Here is a 24000-nt window from a genome sequence, read left to right as displayed (position 1 = left end):
AGATTGTTGGGTCGCGTGTTGGTAGCCAAGCTCGGTAATGACAATGTCCCCAGAACGAGTAGTATTGTCTTGCCATTGCTCGGAGGAAAAAAAAAAAAACATTCGATGGAATATTCAGTTCCAAAAACGACTGATAACTGCACCACAAACAAATGGAATTTCATGAAAAGAATTCAAGTAAAAAAGAAGATGCAGAGATAGAGAGAGAGAAGGGGGGGGAGATTCCTATTTATCCTTAAATTATTATCCTAATCAAACAAATTAACTTTGATAAGTAGTTTCACACCCTCTCTTCATTGACCACACCATCTCCCCACTGAACACTGGCTGGCAAACACTGGCCTTGTGGAGGATCTGAGGGTGAATTACTGGAAGCTGCCGTGTAATGCCTACATTCTCTGCATGATGGATCTTCTCTGCGCCCTGCAACACGTGACGAAGGCGTACATGCAACACTCTCCCTAAACTATATTAACCTAGACACATACGTATATTTTTTTCTTTTTTTCGTTGGTGTTCTGTTTAGATTTCTTCCATACGTGAAAGTGAATATATCTGATAAACAAGAAAATTACATAATTTTTGCTGTTCTCCTGTGTGTGTGTGTGTGTGTGTGAATATTATATTTCCATAAATTGTAATGTCTCAAGAAAATTAAAAAAAGTAAATAAATAATCTTTAAGTCAAATGATGAGTGCTGCCGTTTCTCATAGGGATAAAAACTTATCAACAAGACTACCATGAGGATTTAGATAAGTAGATATGAGTTAGGGAGGCAGAACTCTCGGTCATTCTTGCCACACACTGATTATTGAATTAAAAGTTCTCCTCAACACCTTTCCTCGAATCTTCTGGTTTAATCTCTCTCTCTCTCTCTCTCTCTCTCTCTCTCTCTCTCTCTCTCTCTCTCTCTCTCTCTCTCTCTCTCTCTCTCTCTCTCTCTCTCTCCCCTATGTTTCAGATTACTTATGTTCAAATACCGTACACTATTTACTCAAGCTAGACTAGCAGGGTAAATATAAAGGCTCTTCTTCAGGGAACCTAAAAAGTCATCGGTCTGTCTGAGCACAAAGGCTTTCCTTACAGAACGACGTCGGGTGCGCCTTTAATTAATCTTTTTTTTTCAGAAATTACAGACCACTAAGAATAACTATCATCTAATTAACGTTCCATTAGTTATATGGCCTCGTTGAATTTAAGAACTGCGGAAACATTTTTCCACCCAAACGAATTAAATTATTACGAATCGTACATTCAGTTTTTTTTTTTTTTTTCTGATAAATTAGATTTTGTGACGTGTGGAGAAATTTAACTTCTGAGTAAGTGTTGTGTTCTGGATACACTTGTGGAATTTTACGTATCCAACTCTGGCATTTATTTGTAGTCTGGAACGTATTTGCTTCGTTATATTTCCCAAAATTTATTGTATTAATGATGACAAAAAAAAAATGTCTTATATTTAAGTCACTCTTTCAATAATATACGATGGAGAGAGAGAGAGAGAGAGAGAGGAGAGAGAGAGAGAGAGAGAGAGAGAGAGAGAGAGAGAGAGAGAGAGAGAGAGAGAGAGAGAGAGATGGAGACACACAAACAAACAGACAGACAGACAGGCAGAGAGACAGACAGACAGACAAACAGACAGATAGACAGACAGACAAACATACAGACAAACAAAGAAACAACCACACAGACTGGTAAACGGACAAACAAACCGGCGGACAGATACACAGATTCTAGTCTTGGATACGTTCTCAACTGAAAAAGGACGAACATCTCAAAGGAATGTGATCAATACATCGGCGATACCAAACCCCCAGCAATATGACGGCAGTGACAGCAAACCTCATCACGTCTCTTTCCAATCCTAACCTCCTGACGTCCAGCCGGATCTTCCATTTGCTTTCCACACACGCTGGTCGCGGTCTGGGTGATCAGGAACGGCTGAGGCTTGTGTAGATGTTAGGTTACGATTACACGGACTTTCCTCCCAATTTACAGACAACAACTTGCTCTCTGGTAGATACGTAAGGTACACAGAGTGCCTTTGTTGAATAAGGAGATTAATTGATTGATTTAACGGGAAGCAACGGGTAAGAATTAAACTTTTCACATTTATCTTGTAGAAATCGTGCGAGAAAGACGTGAAAAGCCTTGTTTTAGAGATGAAGTGAAAAGAACGATGCACCTTTTTTAGGGAAAGATAATGTTATGTATACAATGGTGTATTCAAGATACATTTAGCTCTGAATATCGATACTACTATAGTATACGAATGACTTTTACATTGTGCACTTAAAGATAGTAGAACAACACTACTTAAATAGCTGTATAATTAGCTACATAAAAATCTGCAACACATTCTTTTCTTTATTTTTTTCTTTTCTTCTCCAGATGAAAGAGAGTTGTAGTGATTTTTAGGTGTTCTCCTCCACACCGCGTTCATTGATTTCCATTTTCTTTTTAGTTTCTGGAACAAAGAACACCTGCACACTTCAGTAACAAAAGACGATGCGTGAATATAATACATACACATCCTTCCGACCACTCAGGCCATTCACTCATTGATGTAGTGCCAAAGCAGGTGATGTAATCTAGTGGCTCTCAGCAGTACGACATTTGTCTAAGTTTACTCAGCCTTCCACATAAATACGACCTGTCTTTCTACGTCTGTGTGCTCTATTCATCGATCTGTGGTTCTTTGAGGAAGCTGCGTTTCCCGGAATTTTATTCACCAAATTTGCTTTATAGCCATTGTCCAGGCTGCTTTTGTCGCGCGCGCGTGTGTATGTGTGTGTGTGTGTGTGTGTTGGAAATGTAAATGAGAGAGAGAGAGAGAGAGAGAGAGAGAGAGAGAGAGAGAGAGAGAGAGAGAGAGAGAGAGAGAGAGAGAGAGAGAGAGAGAGAATGTCTGAAAAGCGGACACGAGATACATAATAGAGAGAAGGCAGACACAACAAACGAAGCGAGAAAAGTGGGAAAACAATGATAATTCAAACCCTTCACATAATTGGATTACGTCGGAACAAACGCACTTTGGGTTTTGTATTAGCTCAACGAGCGCTGTTTTTCTTTCTCAATAACCTTCATTTTCCATTGTACTCCTAACGCCGTCACAAAATTTAATTGTACCTGTATAACACCTTTGTTTTAATAGGTAACTAGATAAACACACACACACACACACACACACACACACCAGGTAGAACAGTAGTTAGTAAGACAAGATTGACGACGAAGTAGAGATGTGCTGGTGCTTGAGACATGAGGAGGAAGGTGTGCCGTGAGGGCGCCAAGCCTCCCCTGCTGTGCTCCAGAAGGGCCTCTGTACAACACCTCATTATGGCATGACTCACAAACTTCGCCACTTCATCACGACTTGGCTCTTTCGCTGGTCTCTTGCCCCAACAGTTTCTTGTCATTATCGTCCTGAAAAGTTCCACCTCATGCTTACACTTTTCATCATCCCGTCGCTTGCTCGTTACATCATCCCATCCTGGTCGTGATAGCTTTTCAGACACTCCATTACAGAGGAATTGCTATTTACCGTGCGCAAGATAGTGACTTTTAAAACTTTAAGAACGTGTTGTTCTCCCGATGCATGCTGATGTAAAATTCTGATATTACATGATAATATATTTCTTCAAATAAAGATACTACGGACTATTCAAATGTATTACACAAATTTACATATTATCAATCTGTTCATTTGGATATGGGAAGACCTTTTATGCGATATCCGTTTTTCTTCAAATGTCATGATTCATTATCTCATAATTATATACTTTGTTATCTTATTGGGAATATTTTTTCAAAAGCTACATACATTATCAGTCGGTTTCTCAAGACTTTTTCTCCACATTATCGATCCAGAATCCTTGCTAAACAATCACTAGAGTCATCTAAACGCTCTTGAATACCCAAAGAACTTCCACTGAAGCCTGTGAGAAATGTCGAGATAAAGCGACGAAACGTTTGAGAGTACGGTACCTTATGTGAACTTATCGATTAAGGAAGCGAATAATCACATTACTTGCATCGCTCGCCACACAGAGACTCGCGGCGCACAGCTGCTGAGTGAGAGCATTAATTACGCTCTGCCTTGAGTTTGTTCGCGTAAGACTATCATTCCTCTCACACACGGCTCAGCCACTGACATAACGGCATAACGAGTGGGCGTTCCTGGTGATGGTGTTTGAGAGTAACGCTGGCCTTTCCAATGAGGTGTTAGAGAAGAGTGAGTGAGTGAGAGGCTACAAGGCAGACGAGGAATCAGAGCACCAAATTCAACATGTTTACAACACCAGAATAGTTTATTATAAATAATTTAATTAAGTACACGAACGACAAACGTGAAACAAACATTCTAACACAAATGTGATTTTTTTTTAAATTTATGCACCAGAATATCCACTGTTACAAAATGAAAATATGAACATCAGAATAGCCCCCCAGATCAGCTTCACCCGTTCCTCAATAAAAGTGGACTACACTGTACTATAAACAAATGAATAAATAAATAAATAAATAAATAAATAAATAAATAGATAAATATATATATATATATATATATATATATATATATATATATATATATATATATATATATATATATATATATATATATATATATATATATATATATATATATATATATATATATATATATATATATATATATATCAAGAGGGTGCTTCGTATGCAAGTACATATTTCTTAATATTACCGATACCAATTTTGTATTTTTAGTGAACTACAGTAGTTGTTGTCCCAGAACGCAACAGTAAGAGTTGAGATAGATATTAACTAGTGATATATTTTTTTTTTATGTGACATAACAAAACTTACTATTATTCAGTCGACTGCATTAGCATTCCTCGTTTGAGAGAAAAAAAATGTTTCTCTAGCCTCCAATATATATACATACATACATACATATATATATATATATATATATATATATATATATATATATATATATATATATATATATATATATATATATATATATATATATATATATATATATATATATATATATATATATATATATATGTATTTCGCATTTACTTTGTAAACCCAAACTATTCAGCCGTTCCCTAACCTTGGCGTGTATGTATTTGTGGACACCGACGAACACAGGTGCCCCATTACTGCGCGGTAATGAGAACCATTATGGGGCTGTGCTGCTCATCTTTTCGTGAGGCGGGACATGCATCTCCTTACTTACCTTTGCTTAATTGCTGAGGGACCACCAATTAGGCATAGATACATAAATTACACAAGGCGAGTGTGGCTAGGTGCGCTCTAGCAAGGAACATTGGCCAGCCACACCACCACACTACCATGCAAGGGTCATAGCACATTGCAAAACTGAACTTTTATGAGCTCCTGTGTTAATAGTATGTAGTGTGTGTGGGTGTATGAAGAGAGAGAGAGAGAGAGAGAGAGAGAGAGAGAGAGAGAGAGAGAGAGAGAGAGAGAGAGAGAGAGAGAGAGAGAGAGAGAGAGAGAGAGTGTCCAACACGCACCGTTATGGGGTGGCAATAGCAAAATGACTCTCCGCGCCTCCCTGACCAGCTCCCCTCGTTCCTCAATAACGGTGGAGTACAGTTGCAGTGTGACCCTCTATAGGAAATTCTCCCTCTATTCAGAAAACAATGGAGGTGCTTTATACACATACAGAGTGTACAATTAAAACCATTGCAATATTGATAGTAAAAAGAAACATTCCCTTCTGAGAGTGTACCAGAATATAACATGCTCCAGTTTGACCATTTCAAAAAGACACATTTAAGAAATATCCTAAGAAATCTTTTTCTCACTATTAACTTTTATAGGATTTACTGTATTGAAGCTTACTTTTTATCAATAAATCATAATATCTTTTCAAAACATCACCTTTAGGTTCACTCGTAAAGTGAATCAGACTCTTGTTTTAAAAAGATTAAATCACGTTCTCTTTCCTTTGATGTTCTCTATTCTCTATCATCTTCGAAGACTGGCTCGTGTTCACTTACACAATGATAACTTAATATCGTAACTGCAGACCTAAATATATCTACCATGTCTGTAAGATTTCATTGATACTGTCACACAAAATTTATGAACGTTAAATATTACACAGTTCGTGCATTATTTTAAATTCTGAAGTGAAGAAATATTGTTCACTCACTCTTCAGAATGTAATTCTTTATTTTATTTATTTATTTATTTATTTATTTTACTTATTTTTATTTATTTATTTATTTATTTATTTATTTATTTATGTGTGTGTGTGTGTGTGTGTGTGTGTGTGAGAGAGACACATGGAAACAATAACTGTTACAAACAATAAAGCATAGCATCTTGCGAAATTTTACCGCTCGACAGATGTTAAGGTCATCACTTTCACTTACTGAATTATCTGGTAGAAGCCCCAAATTTGCTCTTCTCGAACTCGTAATGAAGCAAGTGTGCTCGTAATCGAAACGACAAACATTTTGGACGTTTTCCTGACATCCATTCTTTCAAATAATTATTTATTTTCAATTACATTAAATTCACTTTTAGCTCACATTTCATCTTCTGTATTGTCTCTAGTCCCTTCCTCAGAGAGTTTTTTTTTTTTTTTTTACATTATACATGTTATTTGCAAACACTCAACACTGTATTTTTGCGATTTCCTATAGGATCAGTAGAAACTTAAATATCAGTAAAAATCAATGAAGAGAAGGATCGATGCAACGGAAATCGAAATATTGCTTAATTCATATTCTAGAGAGAGATTCCCTATCATTAGATATTTTTCAAAATAGGTTTAATAAATCTTAAAAAAATGCCGAAAAAAAAAATGTATGTAAAACATACTTAATCGTCATCATCGTCGTCAGTTTCAGTGAATTCGCAGCAAAAGCTTTCCAAATCTTCTTTAGTATTCGCTGTCAACTCCACCTCTATCCCAAGTCATGCCAACAAAGCACATAAACAGTAAAACTAAAAATGGAAACGTATTTGAGATATTACTGTACATGGGGACCTAAAACAATAAAACGAAAACAATATAAAGCATATTAAAAAGTCTGCGTATCAGCACCTAGAATTTAGGCTTAAGTGCCTCCTTCGCCATCTTTGTTTTCCAAGTACAGCCATAATAAACATAAGGCAGAAAAAAGTAGATAATATGTCGATCTTTGGATATGCACAAACAATAAAAGAACAACACAATAAAAAAAAAATGAGGATGATAATGAAAAGAAGAAGAAAAAAAAAAAGAGACATCATCACCAGTGTCATCAGTCTCTTTGTTCCATTATAGGATAAAGGACTTCCCAGATCTCCACTCATCCATCTCGGCGGTCTGCTCCAGCAAAACTTCTTATCTCCCTATATAGTTCCCTCTGTCCTGTCTCCTTTGATCATTCCTATGCTGTCCATCTCTTACCCTACACGTCCTACACCGTCTCGGGGATAGAAAAAAAAAAAAAAAGATAAGCATTAAGGGAAAAATCAGATGTTGACCAAAGGTCAAGCTTGAATTAACACGCTGAAAGGACACCACGCAAAGAAATGTAGAAGAGAGTACAAAATCAATAGCTAAATGAGAATTAAACTTTTAAATAGTATACACGGAATAATCAAAACGATGGGATGTAGAGATAAGTTCTTGTTTGCGGAATTCCGCAGTTTTCAATAGACACGGATATTAAAAAGATACACGTTCCTAATAAGAAACCTGAAAATAAGCACTGAATCCGAAGACCAAACAACTACCACAAGAACCTCCCAAGAAACGGTCCAAAATAGCAGGCAACGAGTAGGGCCGAAATGAAGCAATAACCCAACCTTAACAGCTTGCAATACCTTAGCTGGATCACATTATAAAGGGACACATGATAAAGTGGTAACAATGATACACTGGACGCAGTTCGTTGGAGAGAGTTTCAAAGCACAATGAAACATCACCGAACCAATAGTGATAAGAATATATATATATATATATATATATGTTACAGTCAATACCTGAATCCAGACAATTTGTAAAGTGACTTATTTTTTCAGGCAATTTGTGAACTGCCTGGTTAGGTTAGGTTAGGTTAGGTTAGGTTAGGTTAGGTTAGGTTAGGTTAGGTTAGGTTAGGTTAGGTTACGTTAGGTTAGGTTAGGTTAGGTTAGGTTAGGTTAGGTTAGGTTAGGTTAGGTTAGGTTAGGTTATAACCTAACCTAACCTAACCTAACCTAACCTAACCTAACCTAACCTAACCTAACCTAACCTAACCTAACCTAACCTAACCTAACCAGGCAGTTCACAAATTGCCTGAAAAAATAAGTCACTTTACAAATTGTCTGGATTCAGGTATTGACTGTAACATATATATATATATATATATATATATATATATATATATATATATATATATATATATATATATATATATATATATATATATATATATATATATATATATATATATATATATATATATATATATATATATATATATATGTAAAGTAGAAACGGAAGAAAGCCTGTCCAATTTTTCCTCATCCCAGTGGTAATAGAGAATTAAATAAAGATATAATAAAATATCGCTTTTAATTAATGGATGCAGACAAGGGCAGTGTGTATAGGGCTGAGCGTCTTGCTTCGAAGCGGCTCTGTCCGGGAAAACCAACGCAGAACATGAACATTTTGATAATAACGGCAATAATAATGAAAGTAATAATAAGCTATTTATCTCCCTCCCTGTATATCCGGGAGAGCTTCCCTTTAAGGCAGGCAGACCAGACAAGAAATTACGCTTTGTCTGATTATGGGGGCAAAAGTAGTGAGAAGTGTTCTAGGCACTTGCTCCGTCACCTTTAGTTGCCTTTTACCAAGTGCACGGGGAAACAACAGGAACAATATCAGTAATAATAATAATAATAATAATATTAATAATAATAATAATAATAATAATAATAATAATAATAATAATAATAATAATAATAATAATAATAATAATAATAATGATAATGGCAATAATAATAATAATAATAATAATAATAATAATAATAATAATAATAATAATAATAATAATAATATTATTATTATTATTATTATTATTATTATTATTATTATTATTATTATTATTATTATTATTATTATTATAATGAATTGTACTGAATAGCAGGTGCAATTGTGTGTGTGTGTGTGTGTGTGTGTGTGTGTTGGAGAGAGAGAGAGAGAGAGAGAGAGAGAGAGAGAGAGAGAGAGAGAGAGAGAGAGAGAGAGAGAGAGAGAGAGAGAGAGAGAGAGAGAGAATAATTATGAAAGCGATGGAAGTAGAGTGGACAGGAAGGGTGGAAGAAAAACGCACAAAAATATATGAACTTGTGTATGAAAGACTACAGGAGGGGAGATAGATAGGTAAAAGAAATTAAGATAGGGAACGTGGGAGGTTGGAATTAATACTATGAAGGAAGGAAAAATAAATTGGAGTAGAGAGGGAAGGAAACAAGAATTGCCTCTGAATTTTAGGAGTGCCCAGCGGTGAAATGAATGTTGAGGTCTCGCTGCACGGCGTTACTTAATTAGGATGTATTTCTAATGATTTTTTTTTTCTTTATATTTTACCTTGCCTCAATGATGTGATTTAGATTTTGTTATGTGGCAGCAGACAGTGCTTTATCTCTTGTAAAATAAATAAATAAAAAAAATAAACGTGGAAATAAATAAACATTAATGATTCTAATTTTTTAAGACTCTAAAGTCTTCTCAAGACCCAGATTTTATGACTTCACTCATTCTAATTTGCTAAAAAATAAAGAATGTAATTATTTTACATATTTGTTTTTCCTTAAATCAATTCCATATGTTTTTGTCGCAATTATGAAAGTTCATGTGCGAGAGCGATGCTTCCTTATTTCAGAACTGTTTATCCTTGAAGTCAATCAGATACGAGTAGCGATGAAATGTTTGACTCAACTTTCATACTCCGTTACTGAAGGTTATGGCTGTAGCAAAATTATATCATTATATCATTATCTCATTACCTTGAACTGACAGGTCTGTTGTCTGCCGGAATGAGTGTAGTTTTTTGATAGCACGGTGAAGTGAAACTGAACCAGGAATATTTGTTAGCTTTTGGATAAGTTACACAAGAATAACTGCAGTGAGATGAAAGTGTGTAAAGCAATAAAGTTAGAACATAACCATTACGTATTTATTGTACCGGATGGGAAAGTAGTGTTGGGTATGATAGGGTAACTCATACAATACAATATTAACGCACAGTCCAGACGCTCCATGTTTGCGTCTCTCACGGTTCGCCTTCGTAAGCACTTTCTAGGATACTGTTTCATTGGTTATTGTCTTCATCATCATATTTCATCATGAAGATCCTCAGTCCTCCCCTTCATCCTTGCCCCTTGTTCCCCTCACACACACACACAGAGAGAGAGAGAGAGAGAGAGAGAGAGAGAGAGAGAGAGAGAGAGAGAGAGAGAGAGAGAGAGAGAGAGAGAGAGAGAGAGAGAGAGAGAGAGAGAGAGAGAGAGAGAGAATTATTTTCCTATTAAAACAAGGTTACCAACAACCACATCTGAACATAATTAGCATGTGGATTTCAACAGTCGGTAGAATAAAAAATATGAATTATGCAGTTACAGCTCATTAATAGTTAATAACTAAACAGCGTACAAAGCAATGAAACATTATATTTGAAGGAAAAGAATATAATACGCCCCGTAAGCAATTACCGCAATTTATACTAACAAATAAACTGGATTAGTTCGCTAGTAACGTCCCGGTAAATGGCTTAGAAAACGTGGCTGGAAACCAATCGATGGGGTTGTAGGCAGGAGGCTGGGTGCATGATAGGGAGCCGCGCTGTTAATTGACCAAACTCTATTGCAGCTATGGTGGCCATCTACTTCCCTAGGCCCCCTCCCCGAACACTGTACAATAAGACCGCAATGGCTACCTCGGTGGAGTGGGTGAGGCACCTGGTTTCATCCCATGAGGAAAAGTAAACCAGTGGGTTGAATAAAGGCTGTTTGGGCGGGCGAGTAGAAAAGCTAGAATCAACATGCACTAGAGAGAAGGAAGCGGTCAGAATGGATTTTCACTAGAGGAAGTGGACTAAGTGTGTCTAGCAATGGAGTTACAAAGTTTATTATAATCGTGGTCGTATCAGAAGTAAGGAATTCCAAACGGAGGCACGTCAAAATGGTCACGGAATATTAGGCGAATGCCCTTGAATGGCAGTTAACGAAATTAACAGACTGCAGATAGTCTCACTGATCACTGGAGTACTCTGAAGCAACAGAGCGTAAACAGGTAAGTGATAACATGTGGGGGACTATAATAACGACTAAGGAATATGGAAGAGCAAGTCCGTTTCCTTTCAGGGCTAACCTCATGCTAGGCGACAAGGTTTCGGTTAATTCCCAACGTCTTTTATGGTTTCGCATTCGTCGCGGGGCTGTCATCAAATCGCTACCTGTTGTTCTTACCACAGTATATTCTGCTCCTATCCTTTTCAAGTCATCGTCGCTGCATACCTCTATCTGACTAATTCTTTACTGGGTTCTTTTAATAGTTTCCTCATCACCAATTCTAATCAAATAAACAAACCCCCTCAACTTTGTTTTCTTCTTCATTCCGTATAGTACATTTTACACTCCTGCCCTCTGCACCACATACTCTAAATGTTTTCTAAGTTATATATCCAATGGTTATTAGTGCCGGATGATTACGGAGTTTTAAATTTCCTCTATCTTATTTACCTCCCGTGTATCTGCTTCATTAGCTATTACTAGTCATTGCTTTTGTGTATAGGGGTATTCGCCTCGGGCCTCTTTGACATTCTCGTCACAGAACTCTTCAAAACTTTTCTTCACTTACTCCATCCTGCCTTCATTCTCTTCTCAATTTCCACTTCACATCCCCTGACTCAGCCAGCGTCGAGCCCAAGTATTTGAATTTCTCCACTTTGCTTTACCTCTTTCCCTCTCGCATTCTTGACCTGCACATCCTTCTATCTTTTATTCACCATCACCTCCGTCTTAAATGCATTAATTTTAATGTAAAACCTAGTTTTTGGAGATTCTTCTGCCATTGTAAGACTAATTTGCACTCTCTTTAGGTGTCTGACAGCCAGTCACGAAGTCAGCAGCAAAATGTAACTATATCCCTATCTTTGATCCATCCATCCAAACTAGACAAACAGGACTGACCTGAATCTTAAGTTCTTAACTCTTGATGCATTATCACTTCCAATCCAAACTCACGACCCTCCTCACTTTGTCCTGACCATTGTTCTTGCCTTGCCTTACATCGCCATCACCAGTTTTACTATCTTCATATCATCCTTTTTTTTTTAGACATCAATACAACTTGTATTTTGGAAATCTGTTGGATATCCATACCATGTTCCATTTTAACGTAGTAGTGTTAGACGGCAATTTGGACTGGCGTTGATGAAGAACAGTAACATTCTTCAGAGCCTAACAGTAGGTAGTAGTTCTTAGCAGACCGAAATTGAATAGCAAGAAAACTGTGCGATATTCTTATTAGTCTGGAGTTACCTTCAAGATGGAAATTGGCGGGAAGGGAATGGAAGAAACGCGTGGTAAATTAAGTGTTCCCGATACTTAGCTTCAATTCAAGTGTTTGATCTTTGGGCTAGTAACACCTGATTCGCTTATTTTAATCCAGCACGCACGCGAATTGAATATCCTAAAAAAAATAATAATAATAATAAAAAAAAATAAATAAATAAATAAATAAAAAATAATAATAATAATAAAATTCTCATCTATACGATCCTGCAACGGGCAGGTTAAGGCTTGGACCAAGGCCAGATCGTTTGGGAGGCTCGGTCGCCAACACCGCTGGTCCCATCATCACAGCAACGCAGCTAGGGCTGGGGATCATTAATCTAATTTTCTCCGCCTAAAAAAATGCCACCATTCTCCTGTGTCCTGAGATTTTTTCCCACTTACAATGTAATTCCGATGGAGGTTTATATTAAGAGCTAAGGCTAGGAAATATTTGCGTAGTATGAAGTGGTAAAAGTGATTCAGTATTCTAACAAGCAGGGGGAAATATGCGGTGGCAAAGTCCCGAGTGTTGACGCTGGCTGCCCTTCAAACTTTCCCCGTCTCTTCTTAAATTCTGTCATGTTGACTTGCTTCTTTCGCAAAGCGTCGCCATCATTATGGAGGTTGTTAGATCCACAAAGGAGAAAATCAAAGAACTGATGTCATAAGAGTTTCATCTGGAAATTGTGGAAGCTATTCTCTCTCTCTCTCTCTCTCTCTCTCTCTCTCTCTCTCTCTCTCTCTCTCTCTCTCTCTCTCTCTCTCTCTCTCTCTCTCTCTCTCTCTCTCTCTCTCTCTCTCTCTCTCTCTCTCTCAAGCACCACTCTGATCCCTCTCCAAACTAACTGGCTCTCTTGATCTTGCAAACTGCCGTCTTTTACAAGATTATCCCTCTCAGCATAATGCCAACTTACATCCTCCTGCCTACGAGATGCTGACAAACACCCTTGTAATTTTCCTCCGTGAGCACTTCGTTTCTGATGTGTTCCAGGTGCAGGAGGCGGGACGCAGATCAGGCTGTGACAGGCACATTTTCTTCTTTACATAGTTTTGTTGTCTCTTAGCTGTAAATTATAATGCGATTATGTGTTTAGCTTTACAACAGGATGACAAATATTCTGCACTGATTTTATTGTCCATCATATTTGTTTTTACCACATGATCAATGCAGCTGTTCTTTACATTAATTTATTCAAACTATTTATTTCTTCTCTTTAGGTTGAATGAGCTCAGACGAAGTATGAAATTATGAAAGAATTATGACCGGAAGATAAAAAAAAAAAAAAAACTGGACAGTAAAACAGTATATCAATTGGTTCATTTTTTTTTTTGACTTTTTCATATCAGTTTCAAAAGAGAATCACCTAATGTCAGTAGAATACTCTACTAATGGAGCCTTCTTTTGAAGGAAAGTGGAATTACAAATAAGCTCTATAACTGTTAGTCCCGCCTTCCTTTGCACACAAGAAAGAAAAGAAAAAAATTATCGTATAAGTTTAATGTTGGTAATGATTGCGTGACATAGTAGCGAAGGTAAAAAAAAAAAAAAAACTTTACTTCGAAGATGGTGGAGTGTGAAGGTTGGAAATATAGCTCACTAACTCATTTAAACAGTCATCATGAAGAATCAACATTGCGGTTGTGAGTGAGGAATTGAGTGATGAAAGACGGTTCGTTAAGAGACTCCTACAGGGAGTCACGACTCACAAAAGAAGAAACCCATTGCATCTTTATGATATATATATATATATATATATATATATATATATATATATATATATATATATATATATATATATATATATATATATATATATATATATATATATATAGAAACCTCCCTAAACGATAATTACTCCCAGTGAGGGCTAAAGCACTGCATGAAGGGGTGCTGTGAACTTATCATTAAACCCAGCTGTGACCTCACTGAACGTTTCCCTTTGTGTCTCACAACACAAGGGGGCAGTCACAGCCTGCCCTCTACAGACAACTCTCTTCCTCCACACAAAACTACAAGCATCTAATAACACACACACACACCCTTCACTCAAAATTTCAAAATTATCATGGCGACTCCTACACCAACCTCGGAGTCTCCATCTGGGGAGGGGACCATAAATGTCCCCAGGTCGGACTGCCCTTCTGGCGACGACCCTAAGTCTCTTGACACCCCCCCTCAACTTTTTCTTCATTAACTTCTGCAACATTCGTGGCCTAAGATCTAATTTTCAGTCTGTAGGACACCACCTCTCTTCTTCTAAACCTCATCTTTTCCTCACTGAAACTCAGGTATCTGAGGCAACTTTTCTGTTCCCTCCTACTTTCTCTATGATCATTTTCGATCCAAGGTTGGATGTTGCGTTAATGTGCGCAATGACTTAACCTGCTCTCGTGCCCACGCTCTTGAATCTTCAGAGTTTTCCACCATCTGGCTACGACTACAGAGTCACTCTCAAACTAAATTTATCTGTGCTGTATACCTCTCACCTAACTCCTCTGACTATAAGAAATTCTTTGACTACTTAACTTCCAAAATGGAGCACATTCTGACCCTCTTCCCTTTTGCAGAGATCTCCATTCTTGGAGACTTCAATGTTCACCACCAGCTTTGGCTTTCCTCTCCCTTCACTGACCATCCTGGTGAACTAGCCTTCAACTTTGCTATCCTCCACGACCTAGAGCAATTTGTGCAACACCCTACTCGTATTCCTGACCGTCTTGGAGATACGCCCAACATTCTTGACCTTTTCCTGACCTCTAATCCTCCTGCTTATGCTGTCACCCTCTCTTCTCCGTTGGGCTCTTCCGATCACAATCTCATATCTGTATCTTGTCCTATTGCTCCAATCCCTCCTCAGGATCCCCCTAAGCGAAGATAGCTCTGGCGTTTTGCCTCTGCTAGTTGGGGGGACCTGAGGAGGTATTTTGCTGATTTTCCTTGGAATGACTACTGCTTCCGTGTCAGAGACCCGTCTTTGTGTGCTGAGCGCATAACAGAGGTGATAGTGTCTGGCATGGAGGCGTACATTCCTCACTCTTTTTCTCGTCCTAAACCTTCTAAACCTTGGTTTAACACAGCTTGTTTTCGTGCTATACATGATAGAGAGGTGGCCCACAAAAGGTACTTAAGCCTTCCATCACCAGAATCTCATGCACTTTACATTTCTGCCCGGAACCATGCCAAGTCTGTTCTCCAACTAGCCAAAAACTCCTTCATTAACAGAAAATGTCAGAACCTTTCAAGATCTAACTCCCCTCATGATTTCTGGCATCTAGCCAAAAATATCTCCAATAACTTTGCTTCTTCTTCTTTCCCTCCTCTACTTCAACCAGATGGCACCACTGCTATCACATCTATTTCTAAAGCTGAACTCTTTGCTCAAACCTTTGCTAAAAACTCTACCTTGGACGATTCTGGGCTTGTTCCTCCCTCTCCTCCACCCTCTGACTACTTCATGCCACCTATTAAAATTCTTCGCAATGATGTTTTCCATGCCCTCGCTGGCCTAAACTCTCGGAAGGCTTATGGACCTGATGGGGTCCCTCCTATTGTTCTCCGAAACTGTGCCTCCGTGCTTGCACCTTGCCTAGTCAAACTTTTTCAGCTCTGTCTGTCAACATCTACCTTTCCTTCTTGCTGGAAGTTTGCCTACATTCAACCTGTTCCTAAAAAGGGTGACCGCTCTAATCCCTCAAACTACCGTCCTATTGCTTTAATTTTTTTAATCTATCCTCAACAGGAAGATTCTTAAACATCTATCACTTCACAATCTTCTATCTGATCGCCAGTATGGGTTCCGTCAAGGCCGCTCTACTGGTGATCTTCTGGCTTTCCTTACTGAGTCTTGGTCATCCTCTTTTAGAGATTTTGGTGAAACTTTTGCTGTTGCCTTGGACATATCAAAAGCCTTTGATAGAGTCTGGCACAAAGCTTTGATTTCCAAACTATCCTCCTACGGTTTCTATCCTTCTCTCTGTAACTTCATCTCAAGTTTCCTTTCTGACCGTTCTATTGCTGCTGTGGTACACGGCCACTGTTCTTCTCCTAAATCTATTAACAGTGGTGTTCCTCAGGGTTCTGTCCTGTCACCCACTCTCTTCTTATTATTCATTAATGATCTTCTAAACCAAACTTCTTGTCCTATCCACTCCTATGCTGATGATACCACCCTGCACTTTTCCACGTCTTTTCATAGACGTCCAACCCTTCAGGAGGTAAACATATCACGCAGGGAAGCCACAGAACGCCTGACTTCTGATCTTTCTAAAATTTCTGATTGGGGCAGAGCAAACTTGGTATTGTTCAATGCCTCAAAAACTCAATTCCTCCATCTATCAACTCGTCACAACCTTCCAGACAACTATGCCCTCTTCTTCAGTGACACTCAACTGTCTCCCTCTTCTACACTGAACATCCTCGGTCTGTCCTTTACTTATAATTTGAACTGGAAACTTCACATCTCATCTCTAGCTAAAACATCTTCTATGAAGTTAGGTGTTATGAGACGTCTCCGCCAGTTTTTCTCACTCCCCCCTCCAGCTGCTAACTCTTTACAAGGGCCTTATCCGCCCATGTATGAAGTATGTTTCACATGTCTGGGGGGTTTCCACTCATACCGCTCTTCTAGACAGGGTGGAATCAAAAGCTTTTCGTCTCATCAACTCCTCTAACAGACTGTCTTCAGCCTCTTTCTCATCGCCAGAATGTTGCATCTCTTGCTATCTTCTACGTCAAAATACAGAAAGGATAAAGAGTGAAACCTTGTTATCTGCGAATCGAAGTGTTCATTTCAAAATGGAGTTTCAAAATATAACGCAGCTTTATACTGTTTAATTCAAATGAATGCAGTTGATTTTTACAGTTTGTTGTCTCAGTCTTTGGTCAAAAAGACAAAATAATTACCTTAGCTTTTTGTTAAGAAAGTCCAGTTAGATTACATAACACTACAATTATATTCCCCAGTTTTAGGATAAAGAGGAAATGAAAATACAAAAAAGGTAAAGCTGACATCGATCACATCCGTGCACAACAGTCAGAAACAAGCCATTCTCTTGATATTTTCCGTTGCTTAAGATGAACTTTTTTCCTGTCTACAAGGAAGAAAAAATAATTGGGTAATGAAATAAGTGACTCGCGTCTTTCTTTACTGCTAAAGTTAGGCTGTGAAGAATTGGACTCATTAATGTGAAGGACGGCACGAGGCAAATGCCTGGCGACAGTCATCCATTCTTTCTCTCTTTTATCAGATTTGCAACATTATGAAAGAAAATATGTCCGTTATCTGAAGAATTTAAGATAATGGAAATGTTTGTGTGTGTTTCCGCATTCCAAAATTAATTTTCAAATTAAATCAACCCGTTATCCTCACGGGGAGTCTCCCAAGCATGGCGTGTACTAAAGGTTGTAACAGATTATAGTTAATGTGATGATATCAAATTTCATTTTTCACCCACGATACAGATGATATATTGATTTTTTGTAATAAAATGTGAACAAATATCAGCAATTACGGTTACGAGGTATGATTTTTTCCCCAATGATTTTTAATGGAACTCACGAAACACTTCATTGCATATTATTATTATCTTTTTTAACCTTCCTCATAACAAGTTTCATCAAATGTAGGGAAATGACATACGAATATTGAAGTGACCGAAAGTATAAGAGTGTGTGTGTGTGTGTGTGTGTGTGTGTGTGTGTGTGTGTGTGTGTGTGTGTGTGTGTGTGTGTGTGTGTGTGTGTGTGCCCGCGCGCAATATTAAAGCTGCTCTCTGGAGTTAACTCTTATTTTTTTTCGCCATGATGTTAGAAAACTGCGATTTATTAATTTTCGATTTTACAGTCCTGTATATAAAGAAAGTCCTGCTTGATAAACGTTCATTACGTAATTTCTCCCGTTTTTTGTACTCGCAACAATGCGAAGAACAATGTGGGGTGCCGTGCCCTAAGTTACTTACCTAGTACAATTGAGAGAGAGAGAGAGAGAGAGAGAGAGAGAGAGAGAGAGAGAGAGAGAGAGAGAGAGAGAGAGAGAGAGAGAGAGAGAGAGAGAGAGAGAGTACTTAATGACAAAAAAAAAAGATCAGTAATTAAGTGAATGATAACAAAAACCTCATTCATATGAAAGTTAGTTGTCATGAGAAGTCCTGTGATATCCAAATGTTTCTATGAAATAGAAAAGTTTGACGAGTATTACATCTGAGTATAATATATATATATATATATATATATATATATATATATATATATATATATATATATATATATATATATATATATATATATATATATATATATATATATATATATATGCCAGCAAACTTCGTGCTCTTTCCCATTACATTATTTCAGTGTGACTGTGAAGTATTATGATCTTCAATGGAAAACTCTGGAAAGCTTTGTTTGCTTCCTTTTTCCGTCCTTTCAATGGCCGGTGTTAAATTCTTCTCATTAAGTGAGGAATATCTGGCCTCAAAAATTAAACTTGCATTGCAAATGAAACAATGTTCTTTTATATGTGTGTGTGTGTGTGTGTGTGTGTGTGTGTGTGTGTGTATGTGTGTGTGTGTGTATATATATATATATATATATATATATATATATATATATATATATATATATATATATATATATATATATATATATATATATATATATATATATATATATATATATATATATATATATACGTACAGGCCTTCAGTCGGCTTTGAAATATGTGAAAAACGTACCTTATAACATTCTCCTTGTCGCACACACACACACACACACACACACACACACACACACACACACACACACACACACACACACACCATGACATCCTCACACAACTACCATCCCTTTTTTCTGCAGCCCTTTCAAACTGAAAACTCAAAACTTTGCTGAGAAGAACGCTGTGTATTTATGTGGCCGTGTTGCTGACACTGCTGCCCGTTAAAGCGAAACTTTTTCCGCCCCTTTCCTCCCTCTTTAGGTCTGAGAGGCCGGAGGCTTTCCTGCAGCTATCAGTAAATGTGTGCTGGGTGAAGGGTTCCGGATATTATGATGAGTCTTAGCAGGCCAACCCTAAAGGCTTTACGCAACTTTTCAGCATTGCAGTGTCAGTTAGGCTTCAGCTTATTTGAGTAAGAATCAATGTGAAATGTAGTCACGTTATATGATTGGATTTAAGGGTTGCCAGATGTGGTAGCAGCACTATTGCCTAGAACAAAACAAATTCTGAAGATTATATTTTTTGTTGGAAAAGGGAAAACGCTGAAGTAATAAAGTAATACCGTACGGCTGAGACTGGATACCAAGGGAGGAAGCATGAACTGTATTGTTATAAGATAAGTTGTTAAGATAATGGTACCCATGGTTATCATACTGAAGGAGGTTAAGATATTGAGAGTAAAAATTACTTCCGAATCTGACGTGAGATGAACATGTGACGGATGCAGACATTAACGATAAAAAAAAAAAAAAAAAAAACTCACCTCCAGGCCTGAATACGTTTATATCCCTAAATTAACGCATCTCTTGCATCACACATCTCTTCAAGAACTGGCGGAACGTGACTTCATGCATTGCATCTCTTGTCACGATGTGTGTGCCATTTGCGAACTCAGGTCAAGTCAGTAATTGGTCGCAATTACTTACCGATATACTTCAACCACAAAGCTAATCACGACCTTATTGGCGTTACACGCAGAATACTATAACAACTGTTTACACGTTCAATGCAACATGATCAGGTTTTAGAAAACACTGCGGCCTTATTTATGAATTTTTTTGTTTATTATGTAACCCTCAGCAGCACTTATGTCATGATTTTCTGTAAACATGGTAATAAGATGGTATATCCGGCTACGAACGATAGACACGATCCTGATTGGAAGCAGTAAGGAGAGATGGCAACAGGTAAATGGCATGGCCTGCCATCTAAAACTACTGTTAGTGTCAACACTTTGCACCCGCGAAACATCATTTCAACATCGTTCTGAAAAAAAAAAAAAAAAAAAAAAATATATATATATATATATATATATATATATATATATATATATATATATATATATATATATATATATATATATATATATATATATATATATATATATATATATATATATGAAGTGTATATATGGGCAGGAGATTCTCTCTAAAGCATACTTCATTGAAGGTGATAACCAGTTCGGCGAACACTGTCCTGTCCCTCTTAGCAAGCTTCCAAGGTGCAACACTGAAAAATTATCATGGAACATTTCCTGCAAGTGCAGGTCAGCTGATTTTGTGCCAGCACGTCCATGATGATTTAAGTTTTCGGTGCATCTTTCTCAACCTAAACTAGTTTTCCACCTTATCAGGGAGTTGGTGTTGTCACGAAATACAGACTGTCGACATCAACAGCCAAGAAGAGCACGATAACGGCACCTCATCAAACTTTCCATAACGACCGCTGGCAGCGACATCCGATTCATACCCATCACACTCAGGATGCACTGTACTCTTAACACCAACACGGCACAGAGCCTCCAGTCACTTCGCTCTTTTGTCGTCGTTCTCGTCACTATTTCCACCCCAAAATCCGTCAGCATGAAGCTCAGCACTTCGCGCCCACCATGCACCAGCTCTCCAAATGGGGTCATAAAAGCATATTAGAAAGCCTGACTAGATTCCTTGATGCCGTTGTATGCCGCTGCCTGTGTGTATCCATGCATAGCGCGCCTTTTGCCACACAATCAGGGACTCTTCGAGAGTTGCACGAGTGCTTCTGCGGCCTGAAAATTTAATTCCAATGAAAAAAGTTTGAAGTCTGATGAGGTGACGCTAGGTGATGCTGAGACATGGAGGCTGCAATTCCCAAAGTTATGGCAAGTTTGTCACCTTCCCGGTTGTCGTTCAAAAACTCTTCAGGGCAACTTACTAAGTGTGGAGGTAAACTAAGAACATTTATAACACTTTGGAGAGTGAAAATTGTCACATATATATATATATATATATATATATATATATATATATATATATATATATATATATATATATATATATATATATATATATATATATATATATATATATATATATGTGTGTGTGTGTGTGTGTGTGTGTGTGTGTGTGTGTGTGTGTGTGTGTGTGTATCCCTTCACTATACAATCCACCCCCCTACCCACACACACACACACACACACACACACACACCTTATATGATACCAGGCTTCGAAGAGACCAACTAATTTAATAAAGGTATTTAGGTATCACGTACTTTGGATGTTTGCCATGAATGAGAGTTAAGCTGCGCCCCTGCCCTCATCCCCGGGTACCTTAAGCAGGTCAAGGAGAGGGAGGTACTCGTATACTCGTAGCTTCGTTAAGAGGAGGTGGGGATATTCCTGACTTAAGCCTTTGTGATATTCGTTTTTAATCCGATTACATTTAACGCAATTCCTACCAACACTTCCACTCCTAGAGATTTAACAAGAATGAGAAACTAGGTCAGATTCAAGTCAAATTAATTATTTGAAGAAGAGCAACCTTTGAAGCTTATTTGTCACTCAAAGGTTTGCTTTCTTTCTTTCTTTCTTTGATTACATGACCGGTAAACAGTGCCACGAGTAGACATCGAAATACATTACCCCTTAGTCTAAAATGTACAATGATTTTACTATCTTGCGCTTCAGCGTTTCTCACCTGTTTGTCGGCCATGTTACGGACGTGGCAGTGCAGGAATGCGTTGGTTCCCAGCTGAGCAGTCTGATTGGTGACGGTCACATTCTCCAGTCCGAAAGGCGACACACCCCGCCCAAGGATGGACTCCATGCCCTTCTCTGGGTCCCACATGCGTTGCGGGTTTTCCGTGACATCTGGGGGAAGGACGAAACCGTAGAACTTATTAGCGCAGTATTCCATAAATAACCGTTTGCAGCTCTCTCTCTCTCTCTCTCTCTCTCTCTCTCTCTCTCTCTCTCTCTCTCTCTCTCTCTCTCTCTCTCTCTCTCTCTCTCTCTCTCTCTCTCTCTCTCTCTCTCTCTCTCTCTCTGATACGCACATGCCATCAAAGTTCAGGCACACTTGCCTTCAAAAAGATTCATCAACATGCAGTAGAAAAGATAAATAAATAAAACTAAGCTTCGATTACTAATGAAGTGTTCTCAATACACCTGGCCGTTGGACCGCATAAATTAAGTGCGCAATACTTAAGAACATAAGAACATAAGAAATAAGAGAAGCTGCAGGAAGCCACCAGGCTTACACGTGGCAGTCCCTGTAAGAAATATACCTACCTATTTCCACCTGTCATCCCCATCTATAAACCCGTCTAATATTCTCTTAAAACTCCCTAATGTCTTAATACTAAGAACATGATTACTGAGTCCGTTCCATTCATCTACCACTCTATTTGAGAACTAATTTCTTCCTATCTCTTTCTTAAACCTAAATTTTTCAAGTTTGAACCCGTTATTTTTTGTTCTGTCCTGGTTGCTGATCCTAAGAATTTGGTTACGTCCTCCTTGTTATAACCCTTATACCACTTAAAGACTTCTATCAGGTCCTCTCTTAACCTACGTCTCTCTAGAGAATGTAAATTTAACAGATTCAATCTCGCTCGTAAGGAATACTCCTCATCTCCTGTATCCTTTTAGTCATTCTCCTTTGTACTGATTCTAATAGACCTATATCATTCTTGCAATGTGGGGACCAGAACTGCACAGTGTAGTCTAGATGAGGTCAATGAATACAAGAGGGATATAACGAATTATACATAAACGTAATCGTGAACAGACACCTTCAAGCGTCCCAAGAGTAAGCAACAATGACCTCACTGGCAGGATTATGACAAAAGTAAGTTTTTTTTAAATATTACTTTGATACTTTTCCGAGTGTTAATATAAAGCTGGACTCTCTCTCTCTCTCTCTCTCTCTCTCTCTCTCTCTCTCTCTCTCTCTCTCTCTCTCTCTCTCTCTCTCTCTCTCTCTTTATCTCTCTCTCTCAGCAACATACAGGGCACGCAACTCTCTTTCGTCCAAGCACTGTCGTTTTTCATTGTGCAGTTCGTCCGCTTCTCATGATATTACGTTATCTTCACTGCTACCTTGCGAGGCCTCCTGTTAAGATGTGTGCCTCTTTGCTTTATATGAAATGCACGTGGTTGCAGTGAAAGACGCAGACATGAGTACCTGCACAGAGTACATCACTAATTACTCTGTAATTAGTGATGAATAAAGTGGTCTGATCATTCATTACCCTTAAACATCACTATATATATATATATATATATATATATATATATATATATATATATATATATATATATATATATATATATATATATATATATATATATATATATATATATATGTTTATTTATATTTATATTTATATATTTTATAAGGAGAAGTTGGTCTATATGACTGGTATATGTTTATGGTACTTCAGTAAAGTAGTGGGCCGAGCA

The 24000-nt window shown here is 37.8% G+C and overlaps 1 protein-coding gene across 2 annotated transcripts in view; it reads right to left on the bottom strand.

Annotated features, from left to right (window-relative positions):
• LOC135107560 (zwei Ig domain protein zig-8-like) overlaps positions 1-24000 on the bottom strand; it is a 145614-nt gene that overhangs the window by 23778 nt on the left and 97836 nt on the right. For both annotated transcript variants that reach the window (XM_064017558.1, XM_064017559.1), the window contains exon 3: positions 22235-22407. In XM_064017558.1, the coding sequence (XP_063873628.1) occupies positions 22235-22407 (173 nt within the window). The remainder of the gene's footprint in view (positions 1-22234; positions 22408-24000) is intronic.

The sequence above is a fragment of the Scylla paramamosain genome, chromosome 15 (genome assembly GCF_035594125.1).
Source record: "Scylla paramamosain isolate STU-SP2022 chromosome 15, ASM3559412v1, whole genome shotgun sequence".
Classification (NCBI taxonomy): domain Eukaryota; kingdom Metazoa; phylum Arthropoda; class Malacostraca; order Decapoda; family Portunidae; genus Scylla; species Scylla paramamosain.
This window is presented reverse-complemented; position numbering and strand designations above follow the sequence as displayed.